This window comes from Chiloscyllium plagiosum, chromosome 13 (genome assembly GCF_004010195.1).
Source record: "Chiloscyllium plagiosum isolate BGI_BamShark_2017 chromosome 13, ASM401019v2, whole genome shotgun sequence".
NCBI lineage: Eukaryota > Metazoa > Chordata > Chondrichthyes > Orectolobiformes > Hemiscylliidae > Chiloscyllium > Chiloscyllium plagiosum.
Window position 1 is genome coordinate 45,265,571 of NC_057722.1, and position 14,639 is coordinate 45,280,209.

The window sequence follows — 14,639 nt, forward strand, 5'->3', positions numbered from 1 at the left end:
TCCACCTCAGTCCAACATCCGAACTATCACATCCTGACAAGGTTCACAAGAATGGTCCCAGGAATGAAAAGATTAACATATGAGGAACGTTTGAGGATTTTGGGTCTATACTTAATTGGAGTTCAGAAGGATGATAGGGGATGTATTTGAAACTTACAGAATAGTGAATGGCCTGGACAGAACAGATGTTGTGAAGATGTTTCCATGGTAGGAGAGACTAGGACTGAAGGGCACAGCCTTACAGTAAAGGGAAGATCTTTTAGAATGGAGATAAGGAGAAACTTCTTCAGCCAGAGAGTGGTGAATCTATGGAACTCACTGCCACAGACAGCTGTAGAGGCCAGGTCACTGAGTATATTTAAGATGGAGATAGATAGGTTCTTGATTTCAAGGGGATCAAGGGTTACGGGGAGAAAGCAAGAGAATGGGGTTAAGAAACTTATCAGTTGTGATTGAATGGCAGAGCAGACTCAATGGGCTAATTTCTGCTCTTATGTCTTATGGTCTTAAGATGGTTCAGACCTTTAAAGGGAACTTAGAAATGGTGGTCAGCAGTCACAGGTTGCATCAACAGTTTTGAAATATTACTAAATGTGAAAGAGGGAATTAATTCTCACATAATCACATTATTATGTAAAAAAATGAATAATTTACAAAAAATTGTTTAATATATAAAAGCAAGTTCTGTATTTTGATAATGCCTTAACATATTTTCTGAATATTTTCCCTAAACAATGGGAAGGACTTTATGATACCTGTGCTTCTTCTTGAATCTCTTCTTCTTCCACATCTTGTTCCGGAGACTCCAACAAAGAGAGAGTATCAGATTCTAATACCACTTCCAAACCCCACTGCTGGCGAGTAGTTTTATGCTTCAGTAAACATGATAAGAACAGTATCTGATTGAACATTGTTAAAAAAGTAACAAATGAATTGGTTGTCCAAGTAGTTTTAACAATAATTATTCACAAATTTACAGAGGTCTTGTGGCTCTGAACTAGAAGCTCCGGGTTCAAGACCTAATCTAGTACTTACTGGCCATAGAAAGAATGATAATAATGTGACCAAATAGGTAATCAACCTGCTAATGTGTCCAACATGCCTATGGCAACAGGATGAGGAGAGATACCTAGTGAGCCATGTTTGAAGCAGTGTTGTATCTCTCAAACTATAACCACTGGTGTTTCTCTAAAACTGAGCTGCCAATGGTCTCTCACAAATTGCAACAAATTTTGGCAAATAGATTTAATAATTTGCAGAGAATGATCTTTCCTATTATCATGATCCTGGTGGGAATAGCACACCAGAAATGAAGCCTATTATTCTACAAGTCATCACAAAACATGACCAATTTGATCTCTAGGATAGTTAATGCCTGACTGTGATCACGACCAAAGATTAAAAAAAAAGCAATTTTCATCAATGAGCAATAAAACCAATAAATTATAATAGAGAGAGAATATCATACAGCACAAAGCAGACCCTTCAATCCAACTCATCCATGCCAATCAGATTTCCCAAACCAAACTAGGTTCATTTGCCTACATTCCCTCTGAACCTTTCTTATTCATATAACTGTTCAAATGGGCTTTTAAATGTTGTAATTGTACTCACTCCCGCTGTCAATTCATTCCATATACATTACCCTGTGAAAATGTTACCTCTCAAGTCCCTTTTAAATCTTTTATCTCAAGTCTGTGTGCTCTAGTTTTGGCTTCCTCTATCCTAGGGAATAAGCCTATTATCCAACATATAGCTAAAATTGAATATTAATAGTTATATGCAAATTTAAACTATAACTCCATCAAATCAAAACATATAAATTCATTCACACATAAGATGGACAAAGTAAAAGGTTTCAAGAATATTGTGGGTGTGGGAAATATTTGGCAGAAAGGCACAAATTCTGAGGATGTGTATTCAATCCAAAAAGGAAAATGAGGTGTATTTTTTTTTGTTTGTTTTGGTATTTGGCAATGACATCACATTGTCAAATGCCGTGATCGTCAATTGGGAAGTTGGTTCGATGGACTGAGGTCTTTCTTTTTGCAAATACTTTTGGTGTTATTACTATTCAACTTCTAGAGAGCAATTGATGAATTTTGCTTGCTGGCAGGCTTTCTCTCTTCTCAGCTTTGTGTCATGACACTACTTTAAGACGTCCTAAGTTGTTGCTGGGCAGCTGTTTCTGTTTCCAAAGATACCTAGTGCCAACATGACCCTCAGAAGCTTTAAGATCCAGCTTGCTGCAAAAGGACATCATATAGCTCCATTTTTCCGTGAAGTTATAAAAACAGAATCTAATAATTCAAACTTTAATTTTCCAGTTTATATTTCCAAATAAGATAGTTGTATTCCTTATAACAGGATGGAATTAAGACCCACCAGAAAAGACAGAATAAGCGATCATTGCTTTTGATTGGAAAGAGAAGACAGATAGATGACTTGATAAAGATCATTAAGGATTTGAAAGGATTCTAGGATCAATGAAGATGTTTCCACTTGCAAGCCCAAGGAACTAGGGGCCATAAGCACCAAACAAACATAGTCACTAATTAATTCATAGCGAATTTGAGTGAAGCATTTGTAACCAGTGAATGGTTAAAAGCTGGAACATACCAACACAATAAGTAATTAAGGTGAAATTAGGTAAACACGAGAGAAAATGGAATTACATGATCTGTTGGTAGAGTTTGATGTAAGGAGGAAAGAGGCTCAAATGGAGTGTAAACACAGCCATGGATCTGATAGGCCAAATGGTCTATTCAATGCTATAATCTGAATTTGGCTCAAGATTTATTCTTGATGTACAGATTATCTGATGTCCAAACAGGAGTCTTCTTTTCCTGCAACCAAGTTTATTTCCTTCTCAATCTTTAATCTACCCCACATCCAGGGTTAGGGAATGTCAAGATACTGTGAGACACAATTGCTCATTGTCAAGTGAAAGAAAGTACGTGCATTCAATTTATCTGTCAAGATTCCATTTGGAACTTTAAGGAAATGTGAACTCTTCCACAATGCTAACTGGTTATGTCTGGGAGGAAATCATCAGCAACATATTTCCATTATACCATACTGGTGGATATTCCTGCAGGAGGGCAGGCCAGGAGTAACACAACGAATACCTAAAAATGAGGGGTCAACCTGTAAAAGCTGAATAACAGGACTATTTGCTCACCAACTGTCAAAACAGCAAATGATAGATCTGGTTTAGCCATCCCCAACCAATGAATTAGATCCCATTTCTACAAACCTGTCACATGGCAGTGACTATTAAACAAGTCATTAGAGGAGAAGTCTCCACAAATATCGCCACCTTCGATGAGGGGGAGGGGGGGGGGGGGGTAACCATTGCAAAAGACAAGGCATTTTCAACAATCTTCAGTTAAAAATGATGATTGGTGACACATTTCAGCCTATTCCACATGATACCAGGAATCGGTTGATCACTCTGGATACTGCAAAGGTAATGAGCACTGACAACACTCCAACAGCACTACTGAAGACAAGGCTCCAGAATTAGCCTGACACTAGCCAAGCTATACCACAGCAATAACACTGATATCGGCACCACTAAGTGGAAACATTCCAAGGTTATCTCTTTTCCAAAAAATGCAGGATGAAACCAAGCCAACCAATTATCACCATATCATACTACACTCAATCATTATCAACCTAACAGAAGGGATGGTCAATAGTTCTATCAAACAGCACTTGGTTAGCAATAACCTGATCCTCACATGAGTTCTGACAGGGCACTTCAGATTCTGGCCTAGCTCGGAATATGAACAAAAAAGACAAAATCCAGAGATTTTGAGGGTGGGAGTAGTGGGGCTCTCACACAGGCAAATAATAGAACATAGAACATTACAGCGCAGTCCAAGCCCTTCAACCCTCTATGTTGTGCCGACCTGTGGAACCAATGTGAAGTTCATCTAACCTACACTATTCCATTCTCGTCCATATGCCTGTCCAATGATCATTTAAATGCCCTTAAAGTTGGTGAGTCTACTCCTGTTACAGGCAGTGCATTCCTCGCCCCTACTACTCTCTATGCCCCCTTGTGCTAGCCATCAGCATCCGAGGAAAGAGGCTCTCACTTCCAACCTATCTAACCCTCTGATTTTCTTATATGTCTCAATTAAGTTGCTTCTCAACCTTCTTCTAATGTCAACAGCCTCAAGTCCCTCAGCCTTTCCTCGTAAGACCTTTCCTCCATACCAGGTAACATCCTAGTAAATCTCCTCTGAACCCTTTCTAAAGTTTCTACATCTTTCCTATAATGTGGTGACCAGAACTGTACGCAATAGTCCAAATGTGGCCGCACCAGAGCTTTGCACAGCTGCAGCATGATCTCATGGTTCTGAAACTCAAACCCTCTACCAATAAAAGCTAACACACTGTATGCCTTCTTAACAACTCTATCAACTTGGGTGGCAACTTTCAGGAATCTATGTACCTGGACACCAAGATCTTTCTGCTCATCTACACTATCAAAAATCTTACCATTAGCCTGGTACTCTGCATTCCTGTTACTCCTTCCAAAGTGAATCACCTCACACTTTTTCACAGTAAACTCCATTTGCCACCTCTCAGCTTATCTATATCTGTCTGTAACCTATAACATTCTTCGTTAGTAGCCACAACTTTACCGACCTTAATGTCACCCGCAAATTTACTAACCCATCCTTCTATGCCCTCATCCAGTTCATTTATATAAATGACAAACAACTGGGGACCCAAAACAGATCCTTGCGGTACCCCACTTGCACTCCAGGATGAATATTTCCCATCAACCATCACGCTCTATTTTCTTTCAGCTAGCCGACTTGATTCGATTACTGTGTTGCAGTTAATGGAAAAGTGTGGCATCAAGGAGACCAAGCAAAAAAAGGTAGAGTCAATGCAAATCTCAGGAAGGTCTCCGTTGGTTGGAGCAACACCTAGCACAAAGGAAGATGATAATAGCTGTTAGGGTTCAGACATCTTACTCCCAGGATATCACAATAGGAGTTCTTCAGGGTAGTATTAATAATAATAATAATAATACTGCAGAGCAGGTCAATGGGCTAAATGGCCTCCTCCTATTCCTATACAGTGTCCTAAGCCCAATTACATTCAGCAGCTTCATTAATGACACTCCTTCCATTGTGAAAGTCATTTGGTGCTGTGCATTGATGATTGCCCACAGCTTCTCCGATACTGAAGCAGTCCATCTCAAGATGCAGTGAGACCTCGACAATATCCAGGCTTAGGCTGATAAGTGGCAAGTAACATTTGTTCCACCTAAATCCAGGCACTGACATTTCCAACAAAAGAGAATCTTAATATTACCCCATGAGATTTATGAATCCCTCACCTTGAACATCCTAGGAGTTACCCTTGATGACAAACTGAACTGGACCATCCATATAAACACTGCAACAACAAAAGCAGGTCAGGAATTCTGGAGTGAGTATCTCACCTCTTGTATCCCTAAAACCAGTCCAAAAACTTCAAAGGAATAACTCCAAAGTACTTTCCATATGTCTGGATTTATGCAGCTCCAACAACATCAAGAAACTTAGTAACATAGAGGACAAAGGGTTTGCTTGATTAGTAGACCCATCCACCACCTTCAACATTCACTCTTTTCAACATTGATGCACAGTGGGAGCAATGTGCCCCATTTACAAAATGTACTACTGCAACAGAGGCTCGTTTGACAGCATCCTCCAAACTAAGAACCTGTACCACCTAGAAAGAGCAAGGCAGATGATGCAGGAGAAAACTACCATCTACAGGCTCTTCTCCAAGGTGAACATCATCCTGTCTTGAAACAATATTGCTGCTCTTTCAGTTTTGCTGGTTTAAAATGCTGAAATTCTTCGCCACAGCAATGCATGTTTCTCTACAACTCAGGACTGCCATAGTTCAAGAAAGCAGCTCACCACTAACTTCAAGAGTAATGAAATACAGAATATAAGTGCTAGCAGCGATACCCACATCTCACAAACAAAAAAAAATCTAGTCAGCTTACGAAAGCAACCTTAATTTGTAAGTAGATTTGAGATGCTTTCAATTGGTATGAAGAAAGATGGCAAAAGACACTATGCAGTTTGGCTGAGGGTAAACATAAACATTGAACTTTTGAGTGTATTTGCAATTATTCTTCCTTATATAAATGTATTTCAATGCAATAAAATCAAAATAATGATTGGAAGTAGAACTGGCAATATGGGTAACATGGTGGCTCAGCGGTTAGCACTGCTGCCTCAGACTGCCAAGGACCCATGTTCAATTCACGCCTTGAGCAACTGTCTGTGTGGAGTTTGCACATTCTCTCTGTGTCTGCATGGATTTTCTCCAGGTGCTCAGATTTCCTCCCACAATCCAAAGATGTGCAGGTTAGGTGAATTTGCCATGCTAAATTGTCCATCGTGTAAGGTGCATTAGTCAGGGGTAAATATAGGATAGGTGATGGGTTACTTTTCAGAGGGTCGATGTGGACTTATTGGGCCAAAGGGCCTGTTTCCATACTGTTGGGATTCTAATCTAGTCTACAGTGACAACTACAGATTTATTGGTTGTGATATTCATTTATCAGACTCAGTAACATCAAAGAATTCCAAGTTAGGGTCTGTCAAAGATCAAATCATTTTAATATAATTTATTGTATCTTTGTTTTTGAGTTAGGAACCTATGGGTTTTCTCTGTGTCTGAATTTTGTAATTGTAAATATTTCTGTAGCTATGGTAATTTTTAAACTGTTTTTGAAACCTAGTTTTAGAAGTAATGGGTTTTGTCTACACTGGTAAAGTTTTATGACCGATTAAACTAAATAAGATTCAGGTTAGAAGACCAGGATTTTTTTAAAAAATTAACAGCAACACCTGTGAGGAAGAGGGAGGGCTTTTTAAATTAGTTTCACTGAGTTGTGAGATCTCACTGCAACTTCAAAAATGTCCCACACTGAGTTGGCAAAATGCCAATTATGAACAGTGGTATTATTTTCTTTTTAAAAGTATGATCTATTTTGATATATGTTGATATAATTCCAGCTGAGTTAATACTGGAAACATCAGATCCCAGTCTGAAACCCGGTTTAACAGATTAGACTGTGTTTTGTTTGCATTTTAATGAAGTGGTCTCTTGCTAAATATAAGCCTGTAATTTTGCAGATTTTGTTTTAATAATAAACTGAAGTTTCAATAAACACAAGTTTAATTTTTAAGAAGTACTTATAAACAAATTAAAAGATTTTTAAACACAGTAAATGTATAATTCAACTAACCCTAAAATACTCCTTTATAAGCAGGAAAGAAAACAACAGCTTTTGTATAGATCTCAACACACATCCTGTACAGGACCCAGAAACACAACTTATCCAGTATCCACACGAGATTCCCTGCCTCCTTGACAGGTTTAGATCACTTGTGACTTTAACTTATAGACTGGAACTGCAAACAGCTTCTTCCTGGAGCTATCTATATATCTCAGTTTAAGAGCATTCAGCTTGAAGCAGCCTCGTCAGCATTTAATCCCAACACGTTTGATCTGGGACTAATTTTAACACTTTAATATAATCTGTATATCAATATATCCTTCCCTTCTCAGAAGCACAGATCCACACAAGCATCTTAATTGAAGGCTTTCACAGTACTGCCAAAACTCAGTGAAACTAATTTAAAAAGCCCTCTCTCTTCCTCACAGGTGTTGCTCTTAATTTTTTTTAAAATCCTGGTCTTCTAACCTGAAGCTTATTTAGTTTAATCGGTCATAAAACTTTACCAGTGTAGACAAAACCCATTACTTCTAAAACTAGGTCTCAAAAACATTTTAAAAATTACCATAGCTACAGAAATATTTACAATTACAAAATTCAGACACAGAAAACCCACAGGTTCCTAACTCAAAAAAAGATACAATAAGTTATATTAAAAATACATAAATCTCTCAGTATACATCACATCATCATATTTGAAAGTAAACACATTCTTCAGATATTTAGATAAATTTGGAACCTGAATTGCAATATTTTTTTCTAATGACATTCTACTTGGATATAAGGACATTTTCAATTTACTAGTTTCTGTAACTTAATGCACTAGGTGTCGTGGTCTTATTTACAGCTTTTGACATTTACAAATGAAAAGTTCTTGGTTGCAGAAATGAGCTCACTGGCAGATTCACTTACTTGTCATAGGTGAATCTGTGTCACAGTAGATGGCCACACAATTGATTTGTTTCTGAAAGGAACTTAAGCAAAAGCCAAGGTTAAAACATGGCATAATTTGGTTCTTGTAGGACATTTCAAGTATGACCAACTATTTGAAAGAATAAAAATCAAATAACATTGGAATTTTAGCTAATTAAAACTTCATATTATTGTGTTAAACCAAAAATGATCAAATGCAGAAGTTGCAACAAATCTATTTCTCAGAATGCATCCTCGGTTACTTTCCTGGATCTTAAGAAACAATACCTACTATTTGAAAAAGGATACAGAAAGATCTATAGCTGCACCACCAAGAAAGATAAGCAGCCATGGTAAAGCCTGCAGGATAAACTCAGGAGTTTTCTCATGTGCCAGAGTTGCTGCAGCATATAGTAAACCTCCCAAAATTGAAAGTATTAAAGCCCATTTCTCGAGAATACAATCAATCTTGCCCCGAGACTGTAAAATAGAAAAACAAAATTAATAACTTTAAAATGCTTCAAGATCTATTACTTTTGATTTGACTATTTCAATTTAATGCTGGTAGCCTCCCAATTACAATGATCTGAAAACCTAAGGTCATCCAACTAAAATTCTACAGTCTGACAGTACAGTGACTCAGAGTTAGATAATACAACTATTTTAAAATTCTTCTCCTGTTTTTTAAATCCCCCTCTGGCCTCATGTCTCCCTATCTCCATGATCTATGTCAACCCAAAAACCTTCTAAATATCTCACGTGAGCCCTCTAATTCCAGCTTCTTCTGTATTCCCAAATTTAATTACTCCATAATTTTGGGCTGTGCCTTCAGCTGCTAATACCATAAGCACTGGAATTCACTGTAAAACACTCGGCCTCTCTAAGATTTTTTTACATCCACTTTTTGATCAAGCCTTTAGTCATAAGACCTTTTTTTTTAATATGTGGCTCAGTGTCAAATGTTGTTTTACAATAGGCCCAGGCATTGCTTTGGGACATTTCAATGTGTAAAATGGTGCTATATATTGTACTAGCAACACATTGTTGCTATTGTTGTTCAATAGAAATAAAAAGAAATCAGGCAAGATACTATAATGGGTGGTCAATCCAATCACAATGAATCTCTCTTCTCAGAGCTCATACATCAAACAACTTTGACTCAAGTAGCTTTTGGGTACAAAAGGAGGTGAGTCCTTCTCTCACTGAAACTGGATGCAACAAGACAATTCTAAACACTGACACAGAAATCTTTTTCCAACAGCCAAATGAACAAATGAGTAAATTACCTTCACTCTGTCCACTTGAAGCTAGAAAGCAAGCCACAATGGAGGATAAAAACTGTTTTTACCACAGCCATCAGCTCCAGCACATTTGGAATCACTTCATAACCAGAATTTTATGCAAACATTCAAGTAATACATTAACTAAAAATTTGAAATGCCATGGTATTTCTTTCACTCACTTCTTCCTATCTCCATGATATCTGTCCTCCTCAGAACCCTGCAAACATCTGACATGGATCTTTAATTCTAACCTCTTAAGTGTTCCCAAATTTAATTGCTCCACAATTGGTAACTGGGCCTATTATTACTTACTGCCTTTAAAATCAGAGGAAACTTTGACGTCCAGGCAATAAAAACTGCAATCACCCCCAATGCATAGCCAATGATTTCTGTGTTATCCTATAAAAACAAGAAAGTTTGAAAGAATGAATTGACTCATAGATGATGACCATGTCGTAACCAAATGTTAGTGAAATTTTCCAAGGTTTGCCACCTGCTAACATTAACATAAAGAAACAGATTTTAGGAAGCAACAAGAAATGCCTTGTCTGCGACAGGTTAATGATTTGCATATATGGCAAAGGTATAGCAAACAATGGATTAAAAAAACTCATGCCTAGGTGTATATAGTATCAGATTCAAAGCAAACTGTGAAGCTTGGCAAAGAAAAGTCAGATCACATCTGTGATATTATCATAAGGCAGTTCAGAGAAGGTTCTCTCGGATGATCCCTGGAATGGAGGAATTGTCTTTTCAGCCAAGTTCAAGCAGGTTGGTACTCTAGTCAGTTTAGAAAAATGAGAGATTATCTCATTGAAACATATAAGATTCATCAGAGACGTGACATGATAAATGCTGAGCGGATATTTGCCCCTCATGGGAGAGTCTAGGACCAGACAGCATTGGTTCATAATTAAGGGGTGCCAACTTAATACTGAGATGAGGGGAAATTTCTTTCCTGAGGGTTGAGAATCTTTGGAACTCTTTGCCACAAAATGCTGGAGGGGCAGAGTCCTTGCGGATATCCAATGCTGAGATAGTAGGGGAATCAAGGGTGAGAGAGAAAGGGTTGGAAAGTGGATGTGAGGAATGTCAGCTCAGCCGTGACTCTAATGAACGGCGGAGCAGGCTCGAGAGGCTGGACGGCCTCCTCCTATTCTTATTTCTTATGGTCTTATGCTTCAAGTGATTTGGGTTAAGACAGAACAAAATATTTTAAACTTAGGTCATGTGCTAAGAAGTGATGATATCAACAGCACATCTCTTCAAGGCATATTGACATATAGTGTCTCTTGAAGAAATATTAACTGTAAGGCGTAACACAACAAGAATAAAGCCAGAGAGATCATTAATATGAACATGGTCATAAATCTTGTGAGTGCAAGAAGCCAAAGTCCAGGATATTACACTAGCTATAAGAAACTACCAAGGAGAGAAGAAGCTAATAGTACTTCATATAAATTTTTAGAGTAATCCAATTATGGACATGAAGGTCTGTTTGAGCACAGGCATTTCTTGTTGACTTTTTGCTTATCAAACAGAAACACTACTTGCAACTCTCTATTGTTTAGCAAAAGAGGGAAACATAAGGTAAATTATGCTCAACTAGTGCAATTGGTACAGGTAAGACTATATTAAATCAAGCCACAAGAAAAGGAGCTTCTCTGTAACGTGAAATTCCATCATGTTCATCAGTTCTAGAAAAGCAACTCATTTAGCCCCACTCTACTGTTCTTTTCCCATACCTTTACAGAATGTGTTTTTTTCCAAAGTATTTATCCACTTTCTTTGTTAAAACAAATTATGCATGTTGCTTCCATCACTAGTTCTGGAAAGGAATCCATGTCCTAACAACCCTCTACAAAAAAAAATCAATTGCTCTTTCCCTTAATTTTTTGGTAATAGTTTCAGATATATGTCTTCTAGTCAGAACCAGTGGAAACACATTTTTCTGAATCATAAATCAGCATAATGAACTTGTGAATATACAAGTGTAAGGTAGGTTACTTTTAGTCATTTAGTAATCATTTTTTACAGAAATCAAGCATTGATGAGAAAATACATTTTATGCAGCTCTTTGCCTTGCACTCATCAGGCCATGGCTTCCCATTGGTAACAGTCCTATCTCTGAGCTGCAAGGTCCAGTGTTCAAGACCGTCATCAGAGCTTCAGCAAAAAGATTAAAGCAGACATCTCCAGTTCAGCAGAAGTGCTGCACTTTGGATCCAATGTTAGAACAAACCCCATTAATCTGTTTGAGTGAATGCAAAAACTCCCAGGCACTGTTCTGCCTCATGCACTGCCCAATCCTTCAGTCTTGAAACACAGATTTTCTGGTCATTATCATATTGCTATTTGTGATAACTTGACATGCTTTCCACAGTGAATATAGGAGGTAGGGTTAGTAAGTTAGGTAGTCAATGGACAGTAAGGAAGGTTATTTCTGAATACAATGAGACCTTGAGCAGATGGCCAATGGGCCAAAGAGTGGCAGAAGGAGTTCAATTTAAATAAATGTGAGATGCTACATTTTGGTATGGCCAATGAGGGCAGGACTTATACAGTTACTGGTAGGGTTCTGGGGAATATTGCTAAACAAAGATCTAGGGGTGCAAATGCATAGTTCCTTGAAAGTGGAGTCGCAAGTAAACATGATGGTGAAGAAGGTGTTTAGTACAACTGCCTTCATTGGTCAGAACATTGAATTTAGGAGTTTGGACATTTTGTTGCAGCTGTACAAGACATTGGTGAGACCAGTTTTAGAATATGGTGTTCAATCCTGGTATCCCTGCTGTAGGAAGGATGTTGTTAAACTAAAAAGGGTGCAGAAAAGATTTAAAGGATATTACCATGACTGGAGAGTTTGGGCTATAAGGACGGGCTGAATAGGCTAGGTCTTTTTTTCTCTGGAGTGTCAGAGACTGAGGGGTGATCTTACAGAGTTGATAAAATCATGAGGGGTATGGATAGAGTGAATAGCCAAGATAATTTGTATTAGAGTTGGGAGTCCAAAACTAGAGGGCACATGTTTAAGGTGAGAGGGGAAAAGTTTAAAAGGGACCTAAGGGATGACTTTTTCACATAGGGGTGGTGCATGTCTGGAACAAGCTGCCAAAGGAAGTGGTGGAGGCAAATATAATTACAACATTTAAAAAGTATCTGGATGGGTATGTGAATAGGAAAGGTTGAGAGGGATATAGGCCAAGTGCTGGCAAATGGGATTAGATGAAATTGGGATGTCTGTTCCATGGGGAAGAGTTGGATCGAAGGATCTGTTTCCTTGTTCTGTGGCTTTATGACAATTTACTAGAATACTAATTAAAATGTAAAACCAACAATTATTCTGTGAGAGTGGAGAGTACTGATTGGTTGGCAATTGGACATATTAGAATCACATCCAGTGCTGACTGTCATACAGATCACTGGCTCATTCATTCAAACTGAGTTTCTATTTTAATTCCACGTCCACGAACAGACCTAGAGGAAACCCATAAAAGAAATAACAGTTCAGCAGCATGCAAACATCATCAAGCAATCTTAGACCAGACTGGAACACACATCTCACTGTATGGAAGTTATTATGGCAGTAATGTAGTTAACTTATTGTTGTAATGTATGCCTGGCATCATGTTACAGGGCTCCAGTAACAGGTAATGGTAGTGCATTGTGATGGGTTAGTTAAATCACTGGGAGATGAGCTAAAGCCAAAGATGATGGTGTTGTAATATGATTGGTTCCCTCCATCACACCTAACCTGTGTGGCAAACGATGATTAGTTTAGAAAGACAAAGCAAGCCAGCATGATTGGCTATGCTAGTGTTATCTGATAAACGCAGGACCAATAAATTGTATAAACTGGAGGAGAATAAAGAGCTTACGGGCAGTCAGGGAAGACACTTCTCTGGCTGCCACAGCTTTGATTTTGCAAGATTAAAGTTTAATTTCGTGAAAGATTTTGTGTCTCCTGGTAATTTTTTATGGAACATTGAGTAATTCTTCCACAACAACTGCTAACTGCACTAAAGAACTCTGGGAACATGCAAAGCTGGGATACCTCAAATGAGATCTTTTGATTTGGCACCATGAAGAACAGGGGCTGGATTGATGAAAATGAGTAAGGAATCTAAGATCTAAAAGCAATAAAAAGATTAGCTCATCATCTGGCTCAGCCAGCCAGCCAAGAGAGAATGGCAGCCGAGTGTCAAGAATACAGCACACTTAACTATTAAAATGTGGAATGTCCAAAATGACCGATGCATCATACTTAAGAAAAAACTTCAACTGTACTTCAATACTGCTGATGTAAGAGCTTGTAGAAGCTTCAAAATCAATGAACAAGCATTGCAAATGAAAAGCACTGTACACTGACAATGAGTCAGTCCTGAATCTCTATTCAGAACATTTTGAAACATTCTTCAGTACCTGTTGCACAGTGCGTTATCCTTTCCACCATTAGGAAGATCCTAGCTTTAATATTTCTGCATTGGCTTGGATCTTCCATCTCAGAAGAAGAAAGCCTTCCAAAGAGCCAGTGTGGTTTCACAACAGTTAAAGCCACACTAACACGGTACTTTGGCAAATACAAGAAAAGTATTCTGAGCAAAACAGAGGCCTGTACATTACTTTTATAGATTTCACCAAGACATTCAACAATGCGAACAGAGATAATGTTTGGAAAAGCCTTGAATAATCTGGAGCCCACCCAGACCCCTAAACATGGTAGAGCAGTTTCATGAAAACTAGACGTAGGAGTAAATTACTGTAGATGCTGGAATCTGTCCTGAAAACAAAAAAATGTTGGAAATCACAGTGGGTCAAGCAACATCCATGGACAGACAGCAAGCTGACGTTCCAAGTCTAGATGACTTTTCATCAGAACTGACATGAAGTGTGGAGGGAGCAGCACTTATATAGTCTTTGTGGAGGGAAGTGGAATGCTAGGGGAAAAAAGATGATACTTAAGTGATCCCATTCCTTCCCTTTCTTTTAGCTTTACTTGTTATATTGTCTGTTAGCATGTCCACTCTCCCTTACCCCCACCCCAGTGGGAATGTCTGTTCTTTACGGTTTGGCAGTTAGACTACCATTGTCATGTTCCAATCACTTAATTTGAACTATTAACAACGCCCCCCCCCCACCTCCAAACAATTACATAAATGGCCAAGGATGGTCATATA

The 14,639-nt window shown here is 38.3% G+C and overlaps 1 protein-coding gene across 5 annotated transcripts in view; it reads right to left on the reverse strand.

Moving 5' to 3' along the window:
• Positions 1-14,639, reverse strand: part of tmem44 (transmembrane protein 44) — a 56,829-nt gene that overhangs the window by 10,964 nt on the left and 31,226 nt on the right. For all 5 annotated transcript variants that reach the window (XM_043702277.1, XM_043702279.1, XM_043702278.1 and 2 more), the window contains exons 5-7: positions 9,775-9,861; positions 8,489-8,659; positions 756-899 (exon numbers count right to left, since the gene is read on the reverse strand). In XM_043702277.1, coding sequence (XP_043558212.1) covers positions 756-899; positions 8,489-8,659; positions 9,775-9,861 — 402 coding nt within the window. The remainder of the gene's footprint in view (positions 1-755; positions 900-8,488; positions 8,660-9,774; positions 9,862-14,639) is intronic.